Raw genomic sequence first — 21813 nt, 5'->3', positions numbered from 1 at the left:
TGGCAAATTCCAGAAGGTGTCAGTTTTAAACTACACGATAAAAAAGAAAAGATTGACTCAGTCTTTAAAGCACGTGAGTTCCTGAGAGTGCGACTGGGAGAGAAAGCCGAGGATGCCAAGGAAGAAGATGACAGCAAATCCACTAGCGAATTGGACTTGGGGTCTTCCAATGAGGACTCTATTTCCGATAAGGGAGCGGCTGCACCCAAACATGCATATCAATTGAGGATTAGAAAAGATAAAACAAAGTGAAGGCTGAAGGACTCTGAATTGTGCCTTAAAATCCTGTTTTTATTATGGATGATGCTCTTGGGTTTCTCTTTAAACAGTTAAATTAATGGATAAAAAGATAAATAATTTAGCATGTTCAAAGTAATACTAGCAATTTAAGATTAATACTTATATAAGCTGTTGTTATGATCTCCTATTCTTGGGGTTTTAGTTATTAGTGGTTTTCTTTCCTTTCTCCCTAGATGTAGTTCCCCCTTCCTATTTTTTCATTGTAGTTTGTAGTTTATTAAAAAATGCAATAAAAAATCCCCTCCGGGGGGCCAAAAAAAGAAGAAGGACAAACTGTTGAGCAGTGACTGAATTTTTCATTGGAAAGCCTTATTTCATTGCACTAATCAGTTACACTATCAATACCCTTAACTGGGTGCAATCTAGACAAAACACAGACTTAACTGCACATTCAGGCATTTAACACCACACATTTCATCAGGGAGGATGCCTTACGTTTTTGCTACAGCTGCAGTTTATACCTTGCAAATCTGAATGTTCTTGACTAATGAGCTGATACAAAAGCAAATGTGCCTGGTGCTGCCATAAACTGCATACTCAAATAAGAACAGAGTATCTGAAGATGCTGACCTCACAGTTTTTAAAGCTCACAATTCCTGAATTTTTGTAACTTTTCTTCTTTTGCCTCTTCTTCTCATTGATGCATTCAAATTCGGCCTATAAAAAATTAACAAAACAGAAAAGCAAAATCACACACATTGAGGGAGTAATCTTGAACAGTGCAAAAAAGCTTAGGGCCATCTCACACGGTACTTCCTGTAATGCTTCACCTTTGAGGAATATACAACGGATATAACTTTCAACAGAAAATGTGCCTAATGGCCACAGAAGTAGCTGCCACTGTGTACTGTTGGTTCCTGACCAACTAATTACAGTGTTCTCATTAATGGACTAATTGTTTGAATTAGAGGGGGAAAATCTGAAGAATGTGATGTATTAATTGGTTTATATTTAAAAATAAATCTGTATGAACACCAATGTAATAAAAGTAGTAGTGTGTTCTCTACTTGAAGATTATGGAGGTAAAAGTAGTAAAAGTAGTAATACAAGTATTATACATTCTAAAATGGCTGTTTTTTAAATGGTCAATCTCTGTCCTAATTGCTATTAACACACAAAGTATCCACAAGTTAGGCATGACAGTAGGCATCTTAATGAACCTGCTTCTGGCTGTCAAGGAAAATGAAGACTCCTTTCAGATATTTGTGTACATTTGTACACTAAAAGCAAAACAAGTTAGCCTAGAGAAATATTCTAGTTCCTATTTCTTAGTAAACATCAGAGAATGTTGACAGTGTTTTTCACAAACAGGATGTACTACTTATTTAGCTGGCATATATGCTCTGAAATACGTGTTCTCTTTTTTTATGAAGAGAACTATTGTGTTTCTTCAAACTCTGTGCTAAGGTCAACAATTTGTTATAATCAGCCCACAAACTTGTTCTTAACTCAGGAAAACCCAAAATCAAACTACTCAGAGATCTGCATTTAGAAACCAAAGATACAGTTTTACTGGAATGCTTAGGCAAGCCACCCAATTAGATCAATGTTAATTAACTGTCATAATTGTAATCCTCACCTTAAATCATAGGAGTTTAAATTGTCACTCCTCAAGTGAATAAAACCAAAATTTTGAAAAAAAGTTTAATTTTAGTTGATACATGTGTACAATGCAGCATATATTAAAAGTTTATGTCAAGGGAGATGATTCTGATTTGCATATGTAGCAAGATGACATGTCTGAACCATAAGAATAGGGGATGATACCTTGAATGTTTTGCTATGGAAAAAAACACTCCTGCAAATGAAAAAATTAGCACTGAAAGGAGACAGGTTCTAGGCCTGTTCTTACTACACACTGAAGTGGTATAGTCCATTCCACCCATCAGGAGTCTACTACCTCATTTAGTTACATGTATAGACCAGAGATAAGATGGCAGCTATCACTTGCAGTTGTTGCATTAAAATATTGCCTTAAAATGTATTAACCATAATAAGGGGCACCTCTTCAGTCAATGAGAAGTTTCTAATTAACATAAATTAATAGCTGCGGCAACTCAGGAAATCTGAGACTGACCTTATATTTCCAGTATTCTATATTTTTATTAGCTCGTTTTCTGTTAGATTTTTTTCAAGAAGAAAGAAAAAGAAGTATATGCTATGTTACAACTGAAACAGTTTATTACTCTTATTTTGTACACTTTGCAAAACTGGGCATGGAAAGTTAATGACATTTAAAATTTATTCTAACATTTGATTATTTTTAATAGCATCTGGGATGCTAAATTGCTATTGTTGTATTTAAAAAATCCCCAAGTGATTCAAGAGGTAATATAGCAGTATCATACTAAGCCACCCACTCAGCTTCATTTGCACTATAAGAAAAAATAATTAAGGACTATTATGATCTAGCATTTTTCTCCAAATGCTCAAAGCACTTTGCATGTTCCCAGTCAGTTTTACAACAGCCCAATAAGAAAGGTCCGTATTGTTACTACAGATGGGAGGCCGAACCCCAGAGACAGTGACCTAAGCGTAGCTACTAAACTCAGCTGAGCAGAGACTTGAATGTCTGGTGTCTGAGTATCAGTTCACACCCTTCCACCTAGAGAACAAGCACGGACAAATACCTAAATGTAATGGACAGCTTTGAAATGCATAAGGTTAAGAAAGATGTGGGCTTACTGGTGAGTGTCGAGAGGCTTCCTTCAGTTTTGACATTGTGGTTTGAAAGATGCCTATCAAGTCATGGGAACCATCACTGTCATAATCATAGCACTCAACCTGAAAATGAAATATTATTCAATATTTTTTAATAATGGTACATCACAGTTTCCTGTATTTTACTCACACTGACTAGGGGGGAAGAAAAGCAAACTGAAGACAGGATGAGACCTATCATTATGAACAAAATACTCTCACTACTGTGTGTTCACTTTAAGTAGGCCAACACTGTGTTGTTTTGCCATTTAAGACAGGAACCACTCACTTTCAAAGCAGCTGAATATTCATGGCTTAATTAAGCCCAACAATGTCACAGGCCTTTGTCACACCTAAATATCAGCCACCATTTGCTTATTATGAAGGTGAGACTAAAAGCATGAATATTTACCTTCGGAGTCAACACAGTGGCTTTTAGTATGGTTAACTACTAACAATAGGCAGTGTGTGTAATTGTCCTGTTATTACTCCCACTCAACATCTAATATAGTCTTCAGATTGTTGTTTTAGAAGCTCGTTTAAAAAAAAAAAATGTTATTTGAGTTTCTTGTGATGAAGCCTGTCACTGTCCAATGTTCCTGAAGTTACCAACTGCAATCCTCTGGGCTAGTGCACACAAAGCACGACTTCAGCAGTATCAAAACAACCATGCACATGCATTCCCCACCAATACAGATGACATGCAGAAACCATTACCACAAGAAGTTGTGTGAAAACAGATTTGATCTTTGTGAAGGCATACAAAACTGCAGTAAACAAAAGATTACTGGTGGAAGGCTGATATCTCCTCTTTCAGTACAGCTTTTTAAGAACATATTTTTAAAATAACTATGCCCACACGTGTTTTAAAAAGATGACCAAATATCTTTCCATTAAGTGAGCTGTACTACTAGATTTGTTAATGTGTTTTTGAAGGTCACATTATGTTTCAATGATTCACTGCAACACACACAGAGATAATGTAATGAGAAATCAAAGCAAGTTGTCTGTGTATTATGGTTGAATACACAAACAGCCATTTTAACACAAGAAGAGGCACTTGTGCCCTAAAAAAGACATTTTACTTACTACAATGAAATAGCCAACTATTTAAGACATCGTGCGCATAAAAATATTAAAGCATGGTTTAATCAATTATTATAGTACAGTATATTTTTTCTTATTAATTATAGAGAAATTAGTTCAAACTGCTTTTCAGAAGGTCACAAAGCTCTTCTGAACTTTTTTGTGTCATTTACCCAGTGGAGAATACATCAGACCCAATTCATGGTCTCTCAATGCCGATTTTGTTCCAACTGATTTGAGAATGAAGCCAAATGGATTTATCATATCACTGCATTTTGCTCATGCAGGGATGGAAATAACTTTACCTTAAGGGATCTATTTTACTATAAAAACACAATACAGGCTGTTACTGCTAAACAAAAACACTGGTCATTGGTGGTTTTTAACAAAGGTAGATTAGACTAAGAAGGAAACTTATTATAACCACTTGGCTAACCCAAATTAAAACTAGTAAGGAATGACAAAATACACATAAATGAGTTGAAGAAATACTTAAGTCTTGGATTCAAGGGCATAAAGATATGCAAGGACAGATCAATAGTTTTCTTATTCACAAGGCTGTGATAATACATTTTCTGAGCAAATGATTCCAGACATTCACTTTATTGCTCATATCCAGGAAATATTTACAGCCAGCCCAATACTGCAACTAGAAGCATTTCAGAAAGCACTGTACAAAGACAACACAAGAATGCTGAAGACTAAAGGCTAATGGGTCAGATTAAAATGAAAGAAGTATGAAATAAAGGTGAAAGGGAATAAACAGTGTAGATATAAGCTTGATGCATTTAGATGTCTGCCAGTACACTTCTTTGCATGTCTATACAGATGTAAGTCTCAGTGATCTTAATGATCTTACTTTCTAAAGTAGGGTTAGAATAAGGATTGTGAGTTATAAGCAAAGAAGGCTGATCTCACAAAAGCTGTGAGTAGCAAAGAAATACACAGCTTTAAGACTATTTACAAGATCCTAGTCAGAAGTAGGTGAATTACTAGGCACAACTATTTTAAAGATTTCTGCAGAAACAAAAGCATTGAGGAGGGCTCATACATAACAACATTGTTTGAGAACAAGCAAAGCAACCTGTGTACCACTGAAGAGATAATGGACTGCCCCATCTAGCCAGTCCCATGAGCTCAAGCAAACATGAAGGTGCCCAGCGTGGCAATTTCTGCAGCCTTATTACCAATCCCTTATATTTTCATGGCCTCTTTCCAGTGCCCTTGCTGTCCTGGATATTACATAGGCACAGGAATTTTGGGGGGGGGTAATTATTTCTACCTGATACCAGGTGTGGGTACTGGTTATTACCTGCTGTTGCTGTTTATTATTTTATTGTTCTTACTGTTTATTGGTTTTATGTTGAGAGCCACCCTGAGCCCATTGCTGGCATAGGGTGGGGTATAAAATAAATAAATAAAATATACTGCCAATCTCATTCAATTGTCACTGCTTATTCTTAACATATATATCCTTGAAGATACCATTATTTCAGTTTTGAAATCATTAAAAAAAAGTCACTTGGAGTAATTTTAAACGGTAAATGCACTATCTGCATGGTAAATGTACTAAATACATCCATTTAATGTTACCTTGATTGTTTTGTCCATATCACCATAACACAAAGAGTTGAGAGAGATTTTAAATGGCCTCCAGACAGGATTCAAGTTATTTTTAATAACCTAAATAAAATACAAAGTATTTGTTAGAAAGATCATCAGTGCAGGATGGGGGCTGTTCTAACACAGTGTAATGCCTTTAGAACAGTAACTTATTGTTCTTTCTTGAAGGTGCAGTCCTTTCAAAAACCATTGGTATAAACTCTGGGAAAAAACAGATATGCTGCACGTCACGTTCTCTCAACTATAAAACATGTAAAAACTAACTCACTTCTGTTCTGTGCACCATCAACCAGTTTCCTTCAGATGTCTGCTTGTGAAACTCCAGGTAAGGATCAGATTTTCCAAATAAATCCTGCAAGAATTAGATGTCCTTCAGTGATGCTACTGAATTATCGTACTGCAAAACTGTTACAAACATTATTTTAATATGATCTCCTATTGAACATAGACATCACTTTAGCCTCAACAACACACACATGACTTCATGATTTCTCTTTTCCAGAACCATGGCCTACAAGCCAGCACTGGCTCCACTCAGAGCACTATGACTGTTTCCTTGGAAAGTTCAGGGAATGCAAGTGTTTGCAGCTATATTCAGATCAATGGAAGTGATCAGAGGTCGATTTGGGGGAATCGCGGGGGATCGCAGTTCCCCCGGGTGAGGTGCAAGGGGGGCACACGACGAAGCCCCACCCCCTTCTTCCGGCCGCCCCCTGCTTCCAGCCTCATTCTGTTGCAGAAGGAGGAAGAAGCAGGAGGGTAAGTTGGCGTCCTCCCCCTCTGCCTGGCCGAGGCCACTCCACGTGGCCTCTGCAAGGACTTCCAGCCCCATCCAGGAGCTTCCCCGAGGTAGCTGTGTTAGTCTGTTGCTGCAAAATAGTCCAAGAGTCCAAATAGCACCTTTAAGACCAACAAATAGCACCTTTAAGACTAACAAATAGCACCTTTAAGACTAACCTTTAAGACTAACTGAGTGGTGGGTGTGGCCTTATGACACACTTCCGGTGATGGCAGGGGGTGTGGCCTTATGACATACTTCCGGTGATGGCAGGGGGTGTGGCATATGCTAATGAGTTCCCCTAGCTCTTTTTCTACGAAACGACCCCTGGAAGTGATAAAAATCATCCGCACCTGCCCCACCTCCAAATGAGATTAACTAACAAAACCAGCAGCTGACCAATCAGTTCGTACCGCTCAGGAAACTGAAGCACGATCAGGTTCAGGGTAGATAGGGTCTTTCAATGTCTTCTCAGGACACCAGGATTGTAATTGATTTGTTTGGATATGGAATTTGCAGTTTAAAACTTGAGGCCTGATCTATTTATTTAAGTGCTTACTTCCAAAGATCAGTAAATCCAAGAGGACATGAAGAATAAAAAAGATCTATGGGGGAAAAGTATACAGCATAAGTATACAGTTTCCAAAAGGACTGAAAATATTTCAGTTTTTAGGGCTCCATGGAAGTGAAACTCATTAGTGCAGGCCACAGAGACTGGTATTTATTTTTATATCGGGAAAACTAAAAAGAATAGCATAAAAGGAAATTCATAAAGTTCATCTGTAAGTCACAGCCAAATCTTGCTGCAGTAATATCCTATTCAATACAGCTTGTAAGATGTATCTTAAGAGCTTCCTTGAATGTCCCAGGTGCCACAATATAACACAATTTCTCCCCTCAGCCACTCTCATCTTAGCAGGCTTCTGAATTGAGACAAGTAACATCATTTATCACGAAGAAAGGCTCAAGTACCTTCTTGTCCAGTTTCCTTGCTTCAACTTCAAAAATGACAACTCTATTATCCTTTACTTCTTCAGCTGTAATCTGGATAGACAGGAAGATAAATGTGCATCATGTTTGGACAATGCAAGTATACAGAAGTTCTATTTAGGTGGCTCAAAAATGTGATAATTCTAGGAGCTTTAATGGGAATGTTATTTCTTTCACTTGCAAAAACAATAATGTTCCTAGTAGGGCATTTAGGATAACAAGCACATGAACACAGAGAAGATGGATTGCCTGTGTTCCTATCAAGCCAGGGACAGCTTTTTGCCATTTGAGAAAATTACAGTTTTACAGCAACAGAAGACCTTCTCTCACGTATTTCAAACCATTAAATGCCCAGCCATAGAGCAGATTCTTTATTTCTTCTGCTTTAAACAGCAAAACCCCCCCTCAAATTTCAAAAAGAAGCTTTTTGGCTGCTGTTTTTTTGGGGGGGAGAAACCACTCAAAGTTCCTTTGGGTATGTAGAACTAAGCTTAGAGATCTTTGGATTGAAGTGCTGGATCCAAACTAAATTTTCTATCAGTGGAATGGAATTTTGTTTATTTATAACATTTTAAATGTTGTTTTTAATTGTTCAATCAAATGTTTTTATGTTCACCACCTTACCTTGATCAGTTGGAAAGGCAGCACAAAACATTTTAAATAAATCTTTCCTACCTTCCCAACTCAACAGCAGCCCACTGAGCTCCACAAAGTGCTGTCCTGGGAGATAGGGGCCTCCAGGAACAGTATGGGAAGTGAGAAGAGGGTGGCATAAGAAGGAGAAATGGGCAGAAATTTCCTCTCCTCTTTAATAAGTGGAAAAGTTATCTAGACCAAATCCCAGGTCATCATTTTGTAATTTGTTTAAAGACCACAAAAATAAAGTGAAAACACATGAACAATCTCTGAACAGTCCAGAGAAAATGAATGCAATGAGTGCAACTTTAAGCACATATTCACTTCAATAAAGTTTCAGAACACTTAACTGCCCCATTTGGGTGCAATCAGGACAGAAATCAAAAGATCAAAATCTAAGATGAAAACTACAGACCAGGAATAAAGCAACAATATTTTCATACTGTAATTTTTCCTTTTCCTGCAGGCTTGCCATTTTTCATTACAAGAGGTCTGGTAAGTGTCTTGCTGGAAACAATCTGTTGAAATACAGAAATATCCAGAATAATTACAGTGGAAAATTGTGGCTAATTATTAAGAATGACTACAAGAATATTAGCAAAATCAGACAACAACAACAAAGTAAGATTTTTTCTTAAGTCTATGAAGCAAATGGCTTATTATATCTTTGATTTAAAACAGACATTGTATAAACTGTGCATTTGCCTTTACTATTCCATAACTAACTTGAACTAATAAGTACTTTTGCCTTCTGTATATATTTTATACACAGTTTGGTGTAGTGGTTAAGTGCGCAGACTCTAATCTGGGAGAATCAGGTTTGATTCCCCACTCCTCCACTTGCACCTGCTGGATGACCTTGGGCAAATCATTTATTTATTTATTTGTTTGTTTGTTTCACTTTTACCCTGCCCTCCCCGCTAGGCAGGCTCAGGGTGGCTTCCAAGAACTGACAAGCAGTATACATTCATCATAGTTCCGGCACAGCTGTTCTTGAAAAAGAGCAGTTTCTGTCAGAGCTCTGTCAGCCCCATCTACCTCACAGGGTGTCTGTTGTGGGGAAGGGAAGGGAAAGGAGTTTGTAAGCCGCTCTGAGACTCCCTTGGGTAGTGAAGGGCGGGGTATAAATCCAATCTCTTCTATTCTTCTTTTAATGACAAATATGGTAATTTTAGGTTTGTATTACCTATTTATGGTCATGGTTGTCATTCACCTTTGTTTTCAGTTAAACATGAAAAACTGCCTGTTTATCTTATGTTGCAAAAGAAGAGAAAGTTAAATGCAAAACCAAAAGGTTCAACTAAACTTTAAATATAAAATGCCCCTTTACAATAAAAAATATGCTTAAAAAGTGTTAGAGAATTTCCACAGTAAGACTCTTAACAGATATGCTGTATGTGTTTATTTTTTTCAAAAACATATTTCTAACTGCAAAGGAGACTTTTTCGCAGTTTTAAATGGATTGTTTGACACAGACACCACTTTTGATGTCAGAGGAATAATTTATATCGGCATAGACAGGATTTCAAATGAAATGATACTAGGGATGGGCATGAACCGAGAAACCAACCACGGTTCGAGCACGAACCAGGCCAGTTTGTGGTCTGTTTAGAACCGGTTCTTTTGGTCGTGTTGTTCCTGAATAAAAAAAAGAACCACCTTTTTTCCATGGAGGTTCATTAGGTTTGCTAGAGTGGTTCGTTCTCCAGACAGCCTGGTGCCAATTCAATCAATTCCTAAGCAACGCTGGGGGTGGACTTGTGGAGCAGTTGTCCATAGCCTGATTGGCAGCTCTGGGAGCCAACCACAGAGCTCCCATTCTGTTCTGTGGGAACAGATTGTTATTTTTTTTATAATTTTTTATTTTCTACATAAAACCTACAAAACTACGCACTAACTAAAATTACACCTATACAACGACCATATATGATAATAATTAATATCTTAAGTCAAAGCTTTTCTCTTTTTCAAGTTAAGAATAAAAGTTCTATTCTGTTATTTCGATATGCAAAAAATTAAAATTATTGACAATGCAAGATTATGTAATGTAATACATAAACATTTCTTCTAAAGTTTAAGCTATTTTCTGCCTTTCCCTCCTCTCTTCTTGCTTCTATCGTCTCAGGATGGTTTGGGTGCTGCCGCTCCCAATTCTGATTCAGATTCTACTTCTAAGCTGCCATCTGCAGATGTTTCATGGCTTTCCAAGCCATGCGAACTGTCCAGTTCTCCTTCTTCTTCTTCCTCTATGTTCTTTGTATCCTTTTTGGGTTCTTGATGTCTTTTCAAAGACTGCTTCGCTTTGGTAAAAGAGTCAATCTTTTCTTTTTTGCCTTTGTAGTTGAACATCAAGCCTTTCAGGTAGTATTCATCGGTAGGTAGTGGAGTTTTCCCGTAAATAGGAGGTTAAATTATTGTATTGTTTTCTTTTCTTCCTTATCTCAAATGGAATGTCTTTTAGTATTCTGATGTCTTCTTCTTTGATTTTCAGTGTGGTCCCAGATGTTGCTTTCAGTATTGCATCTCTTAGAGATCTCTTAGAGAATCTGACGTATATTTCACCAGGCAGGGGTTTTTTCTTAATAAATTCTGAATATGTCTGGTAGATCATATCCATTTCACTTTGTAATACTTCTGCCTTAATGCCTGTCACTGGTGCAAGCGCTTCACTAAGGATTTTTTTCAGATTCTCAGATTTATCTTCTGGTATACCTTGAAATCTCAAAACATATGAAGATTTTTCCATCTGTAGCTGCAAAAATTGAGTTTTATCTGAAGATCTTTCTTTTTCCACAACTTTCAGTCTTTGGTCAATTGCTTTAGTCTTGTTTTCAACTTTTTCTGTTCTTTTATTGGATTCTTTTAGCTGTTTTTGTAAAGACTCCAAGGTCTTGCTGATATTAGTCATCTGAGCCACCAAAGGTCGCAATGCAGTGTCCAGCATGCCTGCAAAGTCAATTCAATTTTCAATTCAATTTTATTTAGTTAGCTCACATGACCAATGGTCTCAAGCATACCCACAGCCTGCAAAGTTAAAGTTCACTTCCAGTTTAGAAACTGGACGTGTTGAGCTGGCAGTTCCTTGTTGAAGCTTCACTTTCGCCACCATCTTTTCAGCCCAATAAGACATTGTTTATGTTTTGTAAAAGTTTGCTTAAGTCTTTAGAAGTTTATTCACTCTAATGCCTTAACAGTCTAGCATTGTACTAATTAAATTCAGCCGTCCGCTCAAACACCACCACTTTCTGCCCCCTCTAATGCTTTTAAATCTTTGCCGTTTTCAAGTGGTGGGTAGCTTCCCCCCCTCCGCTTTTTCTTGGGGGCACCCAGGCTGGCATCTTACTCACGCTCCACTTCATCAGGTAAGAGAAAGTCTATTTGTTTTCACCAGGTCAGTTGCTCGTTGGTCCGGTATGCTCGTCTCATGCCAGAATGGTACCATGGCAACAGGGACCTATAAGGGCAGGGGGGAGCATTGATCCTTTGGCCACAGCCTTGGGAGAGGCACCCCCAGCGCCCCAGGCTGGGAGCCCCCTACAAGGGCCCCGGGGGGGAGTCCAGAACCAGCCAGACCCCCTCCCCGCCGCCAGGTCACGGGCCGCTCTCTCCAGAGCTTCGGAGGAGCGCATCTGCCATCAATGCACTGAAACTGGAAGTCCTCTAGATTATATATATATACCACACCTTGACTCAGCTGCTTTCACTTTGCAGCAGGGAGAGAGAGGAGTTAGTCGTCATGTGAGAGCGAGTTAGGAAGAATTTCTTGCTACATGGCTGATTTAGGGAGAGGCTAGAGCTGAGCTTTCCTGGGGGAACCTGTTAAGGGGGGGCTATAATTCAAACATCCCAAATCCAATCTTTGCCAAGCTTGGAGGATGGGTGGAGGAGAGCCGGAAGACTCCCTGTGAGTTTGGCGTTCTACCACCTCCCAAACTCATGAACCAAATGAATCACAAACTAGTTTGGGAAATGGGAAAAGTTCATGAAAGCTTGTGATTTGTGTAATCAAATGAACCATGAACCACCACGAACAACCATTTTCCTGGTTCATGCCCATCCATAAGTGATACTCATCTGGGCAGGACCACATTAGTTGTTTCTGAATCAGCCGCAACAACTTTGTAAAGACTTTAGGAAACATGTAGTAACTATTTACACTTACCTGTCCTAGGGTACATTCAAATTCTCCTAAGAAGTCATCATCATTCAGTTCAACAGTTGCATTATCAATATCAAAAACCCCAAATTTGAGTTTCTGGACGAGTTCAAAATAGTAATCAATTAGGAACCTCTTGGCAAACTTGGGGTCCAAACAGTTTTTGACTCTTTCTGTTCGAGCGACCTGCAAATACAACATAAAGGTTTATCATCATAGTAATAAAAAGACAAAAAGCCCACTTTTCACAGGTGGCTTTAAACTTTTGAGTATTAAAAAACCATTGCCTTCATCGCCCCCCCCCCTTTCCCGATATAGGAAAATGGGACTAAATCTAATCAGGTGCACAGGAATGTAGAGATAGACACACACACACATTAGGTGCTCAATACTGAAAAATAAACATTACCAATATTATGGAACACTGTCAGAATGATTACTTATTCTTCTCAGCATTGTTAAGTAACACTTTATCAATTAAAGAATATTTACAAAAAGAAAGGATATCAAATCCTGGCCCCTGTGCAAATAGCAAAAAATTGTACAATGGAGACAGGTACAAAAAGGAGACCAGGTTCTGAGAATTGGGGGGAATCCATAGGGATTCAGAAAAATCCACCTTGGCCTCTTCTGATCCCCTTTTGGGATTTAAAAAACAACAAAACACTCAAACCCCAAAGGGCTACTGTGGAGCATGCATGTATCTGGGACATAACAAAAAACGCAGGCAATAAAGTAGCACCTGATTACTCATGAGAATTTAGGTGCTGACCTAGTTGCCACAGCAATTTACTCATCTGCCAAAGCTTCAGCCCTGTGATATAACTTGAGTTGAAGAGCTTCATGCTGCACCACAGCTTTGGTGACTGAGGGGGTTGTTGTGGCAAATAAAATAGCATCTTAAGCTTCATAAATTATACTACAGTACTTCAGTGGGACCACATCAGAGACCAGAGGAGAAGGTGGTCCTGGGAGAGTTGAGTGGAGAGAAGGGTGGCCTGAGGGGATTTGAAAGGGTGATGGTGAAGGAAGAAGTTAAAGGAATGGGCTAGAAGGAAGGCTGCTGTGGGGAAGAAACCCTCATCCTGAGGGAAGGGTGAGTAGTCTAAGGGCACTTGAGATAGTGAGCTAGGGACAGTATATTTAGATGCATTAGGGCATTTGATTTCTTTTCTTTTCACCCACTTACTGTTATTATTCCTGCACCTTGTTTGTTTGACCTCCTATAAAATAAACCATTTTCACTCTACCTGGTCCTCACACTCATTTCGGCTAAAAAGGAGGTCTAAAGGCTTGGGAGGGTGCTCTGGGCCTTCTCAGATGAGCCTGTAACCAGAGTGGTGGCAGCGTCAGGTGACACCCCATCTGAGCCATGACAGAAGGTCTAGGCTAGGGAAGAGGAGAGAATCAAGAAAAGTATGGTGGAAAGTTGTTGCAAGTGCTTGGGGGATAAATTATATGGGATGATGTGACTACGTGAAGGGAGAAGAACAGGACAAGATGGCCTTTTCAAAGGAAGTATAGGCCTGAATTGCAGAAGTTAATGTTTCTGGGGGAAAGAATCCTGACAAACTTTATTAGACATCAGAATTCATCTTTAAATATCAAGTGTATTACAGAAGCTGTTCCACTATTATTTAAAGTCTTTTCAAGCACTTTTCCACAACCTCTCAAAGTAGTTCACAAAAAAATAAAAATACTTTTTAAAAATCATGCAGTACCTCATACCACTGCTGTCCACTTGTGTGCTGAAGTAACACACACAGTGGGTCTGACTTGGAGCCAACATCTCTATCCAGGAGACTATTACAGGAAACAGTTAGTTCCACCTTTGTCACACACTGTGCCGCCATCTGCTAGAACAGAAAGGAAAGCAACCAACATAGTTTAATATGAAGGGCGGGCGGGGAGAGAAAATAAGATTAACTTGGATCTAACACTTCTACCAACAGAAGAGATTTCTAATTGGCTTCCCTTCCCCAGCAGCCCCTCCCACTCTCCCAAAGCCACTACTAAGAGTCAGGAACATTTGAAAATAGCATGCTATGGAGGATGGGGGGGCACTTCAGCAAGAAGGAGAACTCAGACAGAATCATTATTCTTGCCTCTTGCACGATCAGTTCAAGATCTCAGCAGTGCTCTGCTCATGCAGGAGGAAGGGGAGGATGTTCTCTGCCAAAAATCTTTTCAACAAGTTTGCTCCATTCATGGAACAGTTAAATCCAACAGAGAGAGTATGACTATAAACAGAGTAAAGTATGCCAGGGCCACAAAAATATGTATTAGACTGTAACCCACCACTTTTTAAAAAAAACTAACTATGAAGCACATAAATACAGTATGGAGTTTTTAAAGCCATCTGGAAATAACTATAACAATTTAACTAATGTATCTTCCAAGATGAAACATTTCCCATTCACTCAAACATAAAGGAAAATCTATTTCAGAAAAGATATTGGGTTTCTCAAAATAGAAGGATTCCATATATCATTATTTTCCTGAAATGCAGGAGGTCCTCAATAAAACAACTATCTGCAGATGTATTACTCTCCTCTAACAATAGTTTTGGACAGGCATCCTCTCATCATCAAAGAGGACCCAGTCCGTGGTTTAGGAGCAAAAGAGGATAAGAAGATGTCTTGAGCATTGCTAGAAGAGGACTCACACAGAGTTTGACAGAAGACTTATTTGAAAGGATCACGTCTACCATTTGGTGGGAAGATTAAGTGGCAGCAGAACAACTCCTAGTGTTTCTGGATGATACATCTTGTGCTCAACCCATTTCAATCTGGCTTTAGGCCACAGAAATCATTAGTCGCCCTCATGATTTATTGCTGTTTGCGCATGGATAGAAGTAATATTTCCCTGTTGATTTTGTTAGATATTTTTGTTTGATATATTTGTTAGCTGATTTTGTTAGATATGTTTGATATTTTGGATAAAGCAAATCATGCTCTTCTGTTGCAGTGTCTCCAGTTGGAAATGAGGGGTTTGATACTTCAAATGTTTCAGTCATTTTGCCCCAATGAACTCAAAGGGTGTATCATTGACATTATCAAATCAGCTGTTTGAGAACTGGCATGGAGACTGACTCAGGGTTTGAGTGCCTCACCCATGTTATTTAATTTTTATGTTAATCCGTAAATGAGATTGTTTGAAACTTTGGAGTTGGGTATCATTAATATGCAGAGAAGCAAAAATGCAGCTCTATTGCAAGAGTACTCAAAGGAAAGTATTTCCATGCACAAAAACAACAATGTGCTAAAGATAGAGATCACATAGCTCAAATATTTACCAAATAAACCTGCACTGTAACTCGCTTAACAGGTTGGTCTACCTGTTATATGTCTATAAAATATATACGTCATTGTTATTTTGGTAAATAGCACCCATTTGGAAAAGCAAAGGCATAATGGCTATCACATTTCTATGTCTCTCTAAAGCAATTTTCCCTGAAAAGATTCTCAAAGTTTGTGACAAAGCATGCCATGCCCAGACATCAAGTTCTGTTATATGTTAATGAGGCCTGAGATGAGCAGCTACTGAATTGTTAGCAAATTACCATGTCCCCTTTGTTATATCATATTAAAAGTTAGCCCAGTCCATAAACATAGGTTTTAAAAGCAATATAGAGCATGTTAAAGCCTGGAAACATTTCAAAAGGTACAGCGAAACTCCTTTTCAAATATGACTCACATTTAACAATAAAAATGATCAATAAAAATATATCCTAGAAAGTCACATTCTATATCCAAGAGGGATGGACTCTTCTCAGAGTTGTAGAGGAGGAGGACCTTACTATTTGCACCTCTTCTACACATGCATTTATACTTTTACAGACCCATTTTTTGATTTATTCAGCCATCCAGACAGCTTCCCCAAAGAGTTTCTAAGTCCAACTTACTTAGCACTAAATAATTCTAGTTAATTCCAGATTCAGGTGATATCTCCAGCTCAGAGTCCTACTACTTCAGCACTATTTTTATCATTAAAATAGATTCAAATTCTGGAACATAAGAATTTCCATGCTTGGTTAAACTAAAAGCTTTTAAAACCCAGATGGAAGTCCTGGAAAGCCTCAAAAAAGGGATCTGACAAAAAGGAGGACTAACAGGAACTCACGGGAGACGGAAAATCCTATTCCCCCACTGCCCCTACTTTTCCCACTCTTGTTCTCTGAAGAGCTGCGGGGGGTGGTTGGAAGAGCTTTCCCCCCAAAATGCATTGCTGAATGGAGCTGAAATTACAGGATATGCTTCCAAATCCAAGCCTGTACTACCACCAGCAAGTTGGGGGGGGGGGGGTGGACAAGGAAAGCCCATCTTGCCCTCCTTATTCTCTAGGCCTCTTCTGCTGGTCCCCATTTCCTCTGTGTTAGTTTCCTGATCCTTCTCCCACCTTGCCGCTGCAGCCATCACCACTTCCTCCTCTTCGCCACTCCCACTGACACTTCACTCCTACTTCTTCCTTTTTCCCATCCTGCCTCCATTACTGCCACCACTTTCCTCCCTCTCCAGTCCTCCCATCACTGTATCCTTTTCCTTGTCCTAAATTTCCGGCCACTTCTTTTCTTCCTCTCCCCTCAGACACCCCCTTTTTAAAAACATAGCTATATTAGTGAGAACTAATTAGCTTTAGCTCCCTGGCAAGCACCTACTATAAATTTAAGGATCCACACCTATTTTCAAACTGTCCCTATTTAGGGCAAAAAAGGGTTGGGGAAAACCAGTGACTGATAGTGCAGTGCTATGTGGCGTTAATCCTGTCTAACCCATAACTCTACATTGGGTTCCACTGTGAAAGTTTCATTTTTCATTTCAAGCATTCCTCCTCTCCTTGAAGAGTTCCGCATTTTTAGCAGTAAGTTTCACTAAGTATTCAAATACGCTGCTAGTCCTATTGTGAGAGCATGAGGTTGTTTCTGTCGAATAAAACATTTTCTTTTCTTCAGTACAAAAGTTGTTTTCCCCCTTCAACTTCTGTTTTTTCCTATCTCTCAGATGGCAAAGGTGTTAAATTAGCATAGGGTGCAGCAGTTTGCAGCATTCGGTCTCTTAAGATCAGTCCTTAGCAGATCTACTAAGTATGCATAGTATTGTGGCCAAAGGCACATATACTTCTAAATTCCAGTCAGCACGTTCAGGCAGTGCTGCGCCAATTGCACTGGCTGCCAGTTCAGTACTGGATCACATTCAAAGTCATGGTATTAATCTTCAAGGCCTTATGCAGCCAGGGACCAGCACACCTACAGGACTGTCTCTCCCCATATGTGCCCCAAAGAGCTTTATACTCTTCTGAAAAGCACCATTTAGCAGTCCCCAGCCTGAAAGATGTCTGCCTTGCCCAGGGCTTTTTCAGCCCTGGCCCCTGCCTGGTGAAACATGCTTCTGGTTGAGATTAGGGCCCTGCGGGATCTGTTAATAGATCCGCACTGCCGTTATTAACTTGGCATTGGTGTCAGCTGACTTCAGCCTCTTAAGAGAATGTGCCCTCCCTGACATTATTGCAGCAGGCACAACAGTTAGTAATTGTTATGCTGCCATCAAAAATGTTATAACTGGAATTGCTGAGGTTTTTATGAATTATTATTTATTGTTTAATTATTATTTATTGTCTTATCAATGTTGTAAGCCACCGTGAGCCCATTTGCAGGGTAGGGCGGGATACAAATTGAATAAAATAAATATGCCAAAAAGTACAATTTTATATACTAATTTATACAGTAAAGCAGCAAAATAAGAAAAAAAAGTATTGTCTATATAACAGCGTTCCTTGCGCCTCGGCATCTAGTCATGCCCACAGAAACGTCTTCGGACAGCGCTGGCTCTTCGGCTTGGAAACAGAGATGAGCACCGCACCCTAGAGTCGGATTCGACTGGCTTTCGAGCAAGGGAAACCTTTACCTTATATTTCTATTTCCCCCCAAAATTAAATTCTTAAAAACAAGCCAACTTTGTCATCCATGGCTTCAAACTCTCCAGAAATTTTATATCTTTGCTTTCCTTACCCTTTGGTTGGATTTACTGCCAGCTCTTCTCACTCCTTTGCTGCCCATATTCAGCTTTCCTCAAGCCACATCACTTCTTTAAGCTGCTGCAAAAATTTCTCCTCAAAGACCCTGGTATTCTGATCTGCTGCTGCCCCTCCCCCCTCCAGATCTATACAACTCCCTGACACCCAAAGCACTACCTCCCATGTTTTCTAACCAGGTGATGCAGCCCTTTCTTAAATCCCTCCACAGTTTTCCAGACCCCACAGAAACACCTCATCTTTGCGTTCAAAGTCCTGGATGGCCTTGTGCCCATTACCTCTCTGATCTCATATCCTGCTATACCCCACCCCCTGCTCCACCACCCTCAGGGTGGCCAAAGCCTCCTGTTCTTCCACACAATGCCACCCTTTCTCCTTTGCATCCCCTTATACTTCCCCAAATACCCACACAATGCCACCACTTTTCTCACTTCCTTCAAATCCCTCCTCAAAAATTTCTTACACCCTTTCCCCCTTCCCCTGTTGAAACTAAGCATAACGTAACTAAGTGAAGGCTCATGCTTCCTGGTTTATCCCCACTTCCCCATTCCCCTTTTGTCTCTCTTATATCAAACATAAGGAGCTGCGGTGGCTCAAGTGGTTAAGACGCTGAACTGCAGGCTGTGGAAGGTCAGTAGTTCAGCAGTTCGAGACCCGAGTTGCTGCATGACGGAGTGAGCTCCCGTCTCTAGTTCCAGCTCCTGCCAACCTAGCAGTTCGAAAGCAAGAAATTGCAAGTAGATAAATAGGTACCACTTTGGTGGAAAGGTAACAGCGTTCCGTGCGCCTTGGTGTTTAGTCATGCCAGCCACATGACCACGGAAACATCTTCGGACAGCGCTGGCTCTTCGGCTTTGAAACGGAGATGAGCACCGCAACCGTAGTCGGACTCGACTGGCTTTCGAGCAAGGGAACGTTTACGTTTACGTCAAACATTAGATTTGTAAATTCATCAGGGCAAGGACTTGTCTTTTCATAGCTTGTTAATATGGTTTTAAACACAAATGACTAAGATAAAGTGCTAAGTACATCAATGGTAGTATGTATAGAACCTCACTATGCACCACAATTGTTGGTGCAAAGTATCTCTCTCTAAAGATCTAGAGAAAACTGAAAGAAAGGCAAGTCTATAGTCTCACACAACAGCATAAATACACAACAGCCAAACCCACTATGAAGCCCTCCTCCTTTATCTGCCAAAATATAGCCCACCTAATTCCCTTCCAATTCAGGGCTGCCCAACTTCTCACAATCTGACCACTTTAAAAAAAAAAAAATCCCAAAAAATCGCTCAATACTAAAGAAGTTGCAGAGACATCGTCTGCAAAACACACCTACACAAACAGCCCCCGGCCCTAACGCAGTCCAACGTTATTCTTTTTTTCTTAAAGACTCCAAAAGAACACGAGCCAATTTGGGGAACGGAAACGCCTCCGTACAATTATGGGATTTCCCCACCCCCCAAAAAAAATCCACGCTCCGATTTGGGGAGAGGTTTCCTTCTCTCCTCCTCCTTGTCTTCTTCAGGCATCCATCACCACTTCCCCTGGGTCTCGGCCACGCAGAACCACCATCGCCCCGAACAATTTAGCCGTTACCGATTTGGCTGCCTCCCCCGCTGCTCATGCAACACGTCCCTCCCACTGCATCTGCTTTAAGTGTATGTCAATATAGCGCGCAAGGCGGTGTACAGCTCTTCGCAAGACTTATCTCCTCCGTCAGCAAACCCCCCCCCCCCCGACACAGGCCACACCCCCGCGCACCAGAGTCCTTTACCCACAACATTTTTTAATATTAAAAAAGCCCTATCCACGAAAACCCAGCCCTGTTCCAAGCGCTCCTATAATCACGTGATGACTCTAGTCTTCTCTCCCTCCCCGCGGGCAAGACTAACGTTTGCTCCGCACGTAAACGGGAAGGCGGGAAATCCAAGGGTTGCTACGAAACGGGGCGGTGGCGATGGGAAGCGGAACTGAAATAAGAGGCTTTTGTGCAACTCGAATCTTTTAGGATGTTACCCCCTCAGAACCTCCTAATGCAGTATAGGGATAAGAAACTGCCTGTTGTACGTTGAAGATAACTTGACCGGTGGCTGTGGGGAGGGCTTTTGAAGGCTGACTGGAAAGAGGAAGGGTTTTTGTCATGGCAGCAGCAGGAGTGTTACATCGGGGCACCTCTTTGATGAGGATGCGACTTCTGTTCCAGGCGCCAAGAGCGAGGCTTGGTTGGTGGCACCCGACTCATTCGGGGCGAGGAGGAAGCGAGGTGCAGTTGTCGTGGGACGGACATTTTTCTTGCTCTTCCCCCCTACTCAGTTCTTGTGATTCGGATCTGTTCCGGGGTGGAGGATGACAAATCCAGCGCTGTCGTGGATCAGTCAACTCTATAGGAAGCTTCCTATCCCCTCTCGTTCTCTTCACACACGCACCGCATTTTTTTTTCCTGCTTGACTGTCCTGTATCTAGCTTTAGCAGCATTTTTTAAAATTAAGATTAAACTCGAGTACAAATTAAACTTTATATGAAAAAGAGAAATGTTGATTGATCCATACAAAGGACTGTCCGAATCACAACAGTATCGAATCCCTTTCTATCTGTGATATCTTTGCTACATCGTGGCATGCGTATGGTTGAAAATCGCATCTGTTTATAGATTTTGAAAGAACAGAAAAGTTTTAGATTCTAAATACCTTAATATATTCAAAATTGTCGTCAGTGTTACATAATATACATCTTTTAAATGCATTTTATATACAATGGCAACAGAAGCATTGTCACTCTGGAGTAAATTAACATTAGCACGATACAGGGTTATTTTTTTTAAGGATAAGTCTTCTGTTTCATCCCAAAAGGTGCCTCAAATTGCTCACCATAACCTTAATATATTTAAATCAACAAAATCAAGGGTCATTGTTCAGAAAATCATGTGCAGCTGTTCTGATGGCATAGGGTTCATTCAGTCTCTGTTGTGGTGTCTATCTTGTGGAACACCCTGCCTGAGATCAGGAAAGCCCCCACACTGATGTCATTCTGCATAATGTGCAAAACAAATGTTCAGGAGGCCATTTTTATAAAGGGGTTAGAATAGCAAAATAAAGGAACAATCCAGGAGGGCACTTTAGTAAGGGAATAGGATTATAGTCTATTACAGTGTTAATTGTTCGAGCTTTCTATTTTTTGGTGAAAGTATTCACTGGTACTGAGTACTGGCACCTCAGGAGCCATGGTCACAATTTGATATATAGATATCTAAACTTGCTGGGCTCTGCAGACAATGAAAGCAGCAAAACCAGAGCATTGGGGGGAGAGGGCTCTCTATATTGTAAGGGGATCTAGGTATGCTGGGGGAAAAATCAGACTTTGTACATTAACCAAAAGAAAGAAACACTCCCCAAACAGCCTGATGAGGACTGAAAATGCTTCAAAAAGTATAGATTACTGAGAATAGCTGAGTGTCAATTAAAAGAAACAAAAGGATACAGGAAAATTATGTTCAAGTCCCTGAGAATTTAGAT

At 40.0% G+C, this 21813-nt stretch overlaps 2 protein-coding genes across 3 annotated transcripts in view; one reads left to right on the top strand and one right to left on the bottom strand.

Moving 5' to 3' along the window:
* The window catches only part of CPNE3 (copine III), a 28091-nt gene extending 13969 nt beyond the window's left edge, over positions 1-14122 (bottom strand). Inside the window, exons 1-8 of one of the 2 annotated variants that reach the window (XM_015421428.1) lie at positions 13991-14122; positions 12276-12455; positions 8557-8631; positions 7460-7531; positions 5978-6061; positions 5680-5769; positions 2986-3084; positions 871-957 (exon numbers count right to left, since the gene is read on the bottom strand). In XM_015421428.1, coding sequence (XP_015276914.1) covers positions 871-957; positions 2986-3084; positions 5680-5769; positions 5978-6061; positions 7460-7531; positions 8557-8631; positions 12276-12455; positions 13991-14122 — 819 coding nt within the window. The remainder of the gene's footprint in view (positions 1-870; positions 958-2985; positions 3085-5679; positions 5770-5977; positions 6062-7459; positions 7532-8556; positions 8632-12275; positions 12456-13990) is intronic. The other variant, XM_015421430.1, reaches the window with a different exon arrangement.
* A 6313-nt stretch (positions 14123-20435) lies between these two features.
* Positions 20436-21813, top strand: part of RMDN1 (regulator of microtubule dynamics 1) — a 23090-nt gene continuing 21712 nt past the window's right edge. Inside the window, exon 1 of the mRNA XM_015421431.1 lies at positions 20436-20564. Within this exon, the coding sequence (XP_015276917.1) occupies positions 20442-20564 (123 nt within the window). The 5' untranslated portion in view covers positions 20436-20441. The remainder of the gene's footprint in view (positions 20565-21813) is intronic.

The sequence above is a fragment of the Gekko japonicus genome, unplaced genomic scaffold (assembly GCF_001447785.1).
Source record: "Gekko japonicus isolate JY-2015 unplaced genomic scaffold, Gekko_japonicus_V1.1 scaffold766, whole genome shotgun sequence".
Taxonomy (NCBI): Eukaryota; Metazoa; Chordata; class Lepidosauria; order Squamata; family Gekkonidae; genus Gekko; species Gekko japonicus.
The sequence above is the reverse complement of the archived record's forward strand: the minus strand, read 5'-3'. Positions and strand labels throughout refer to the sequence as shown.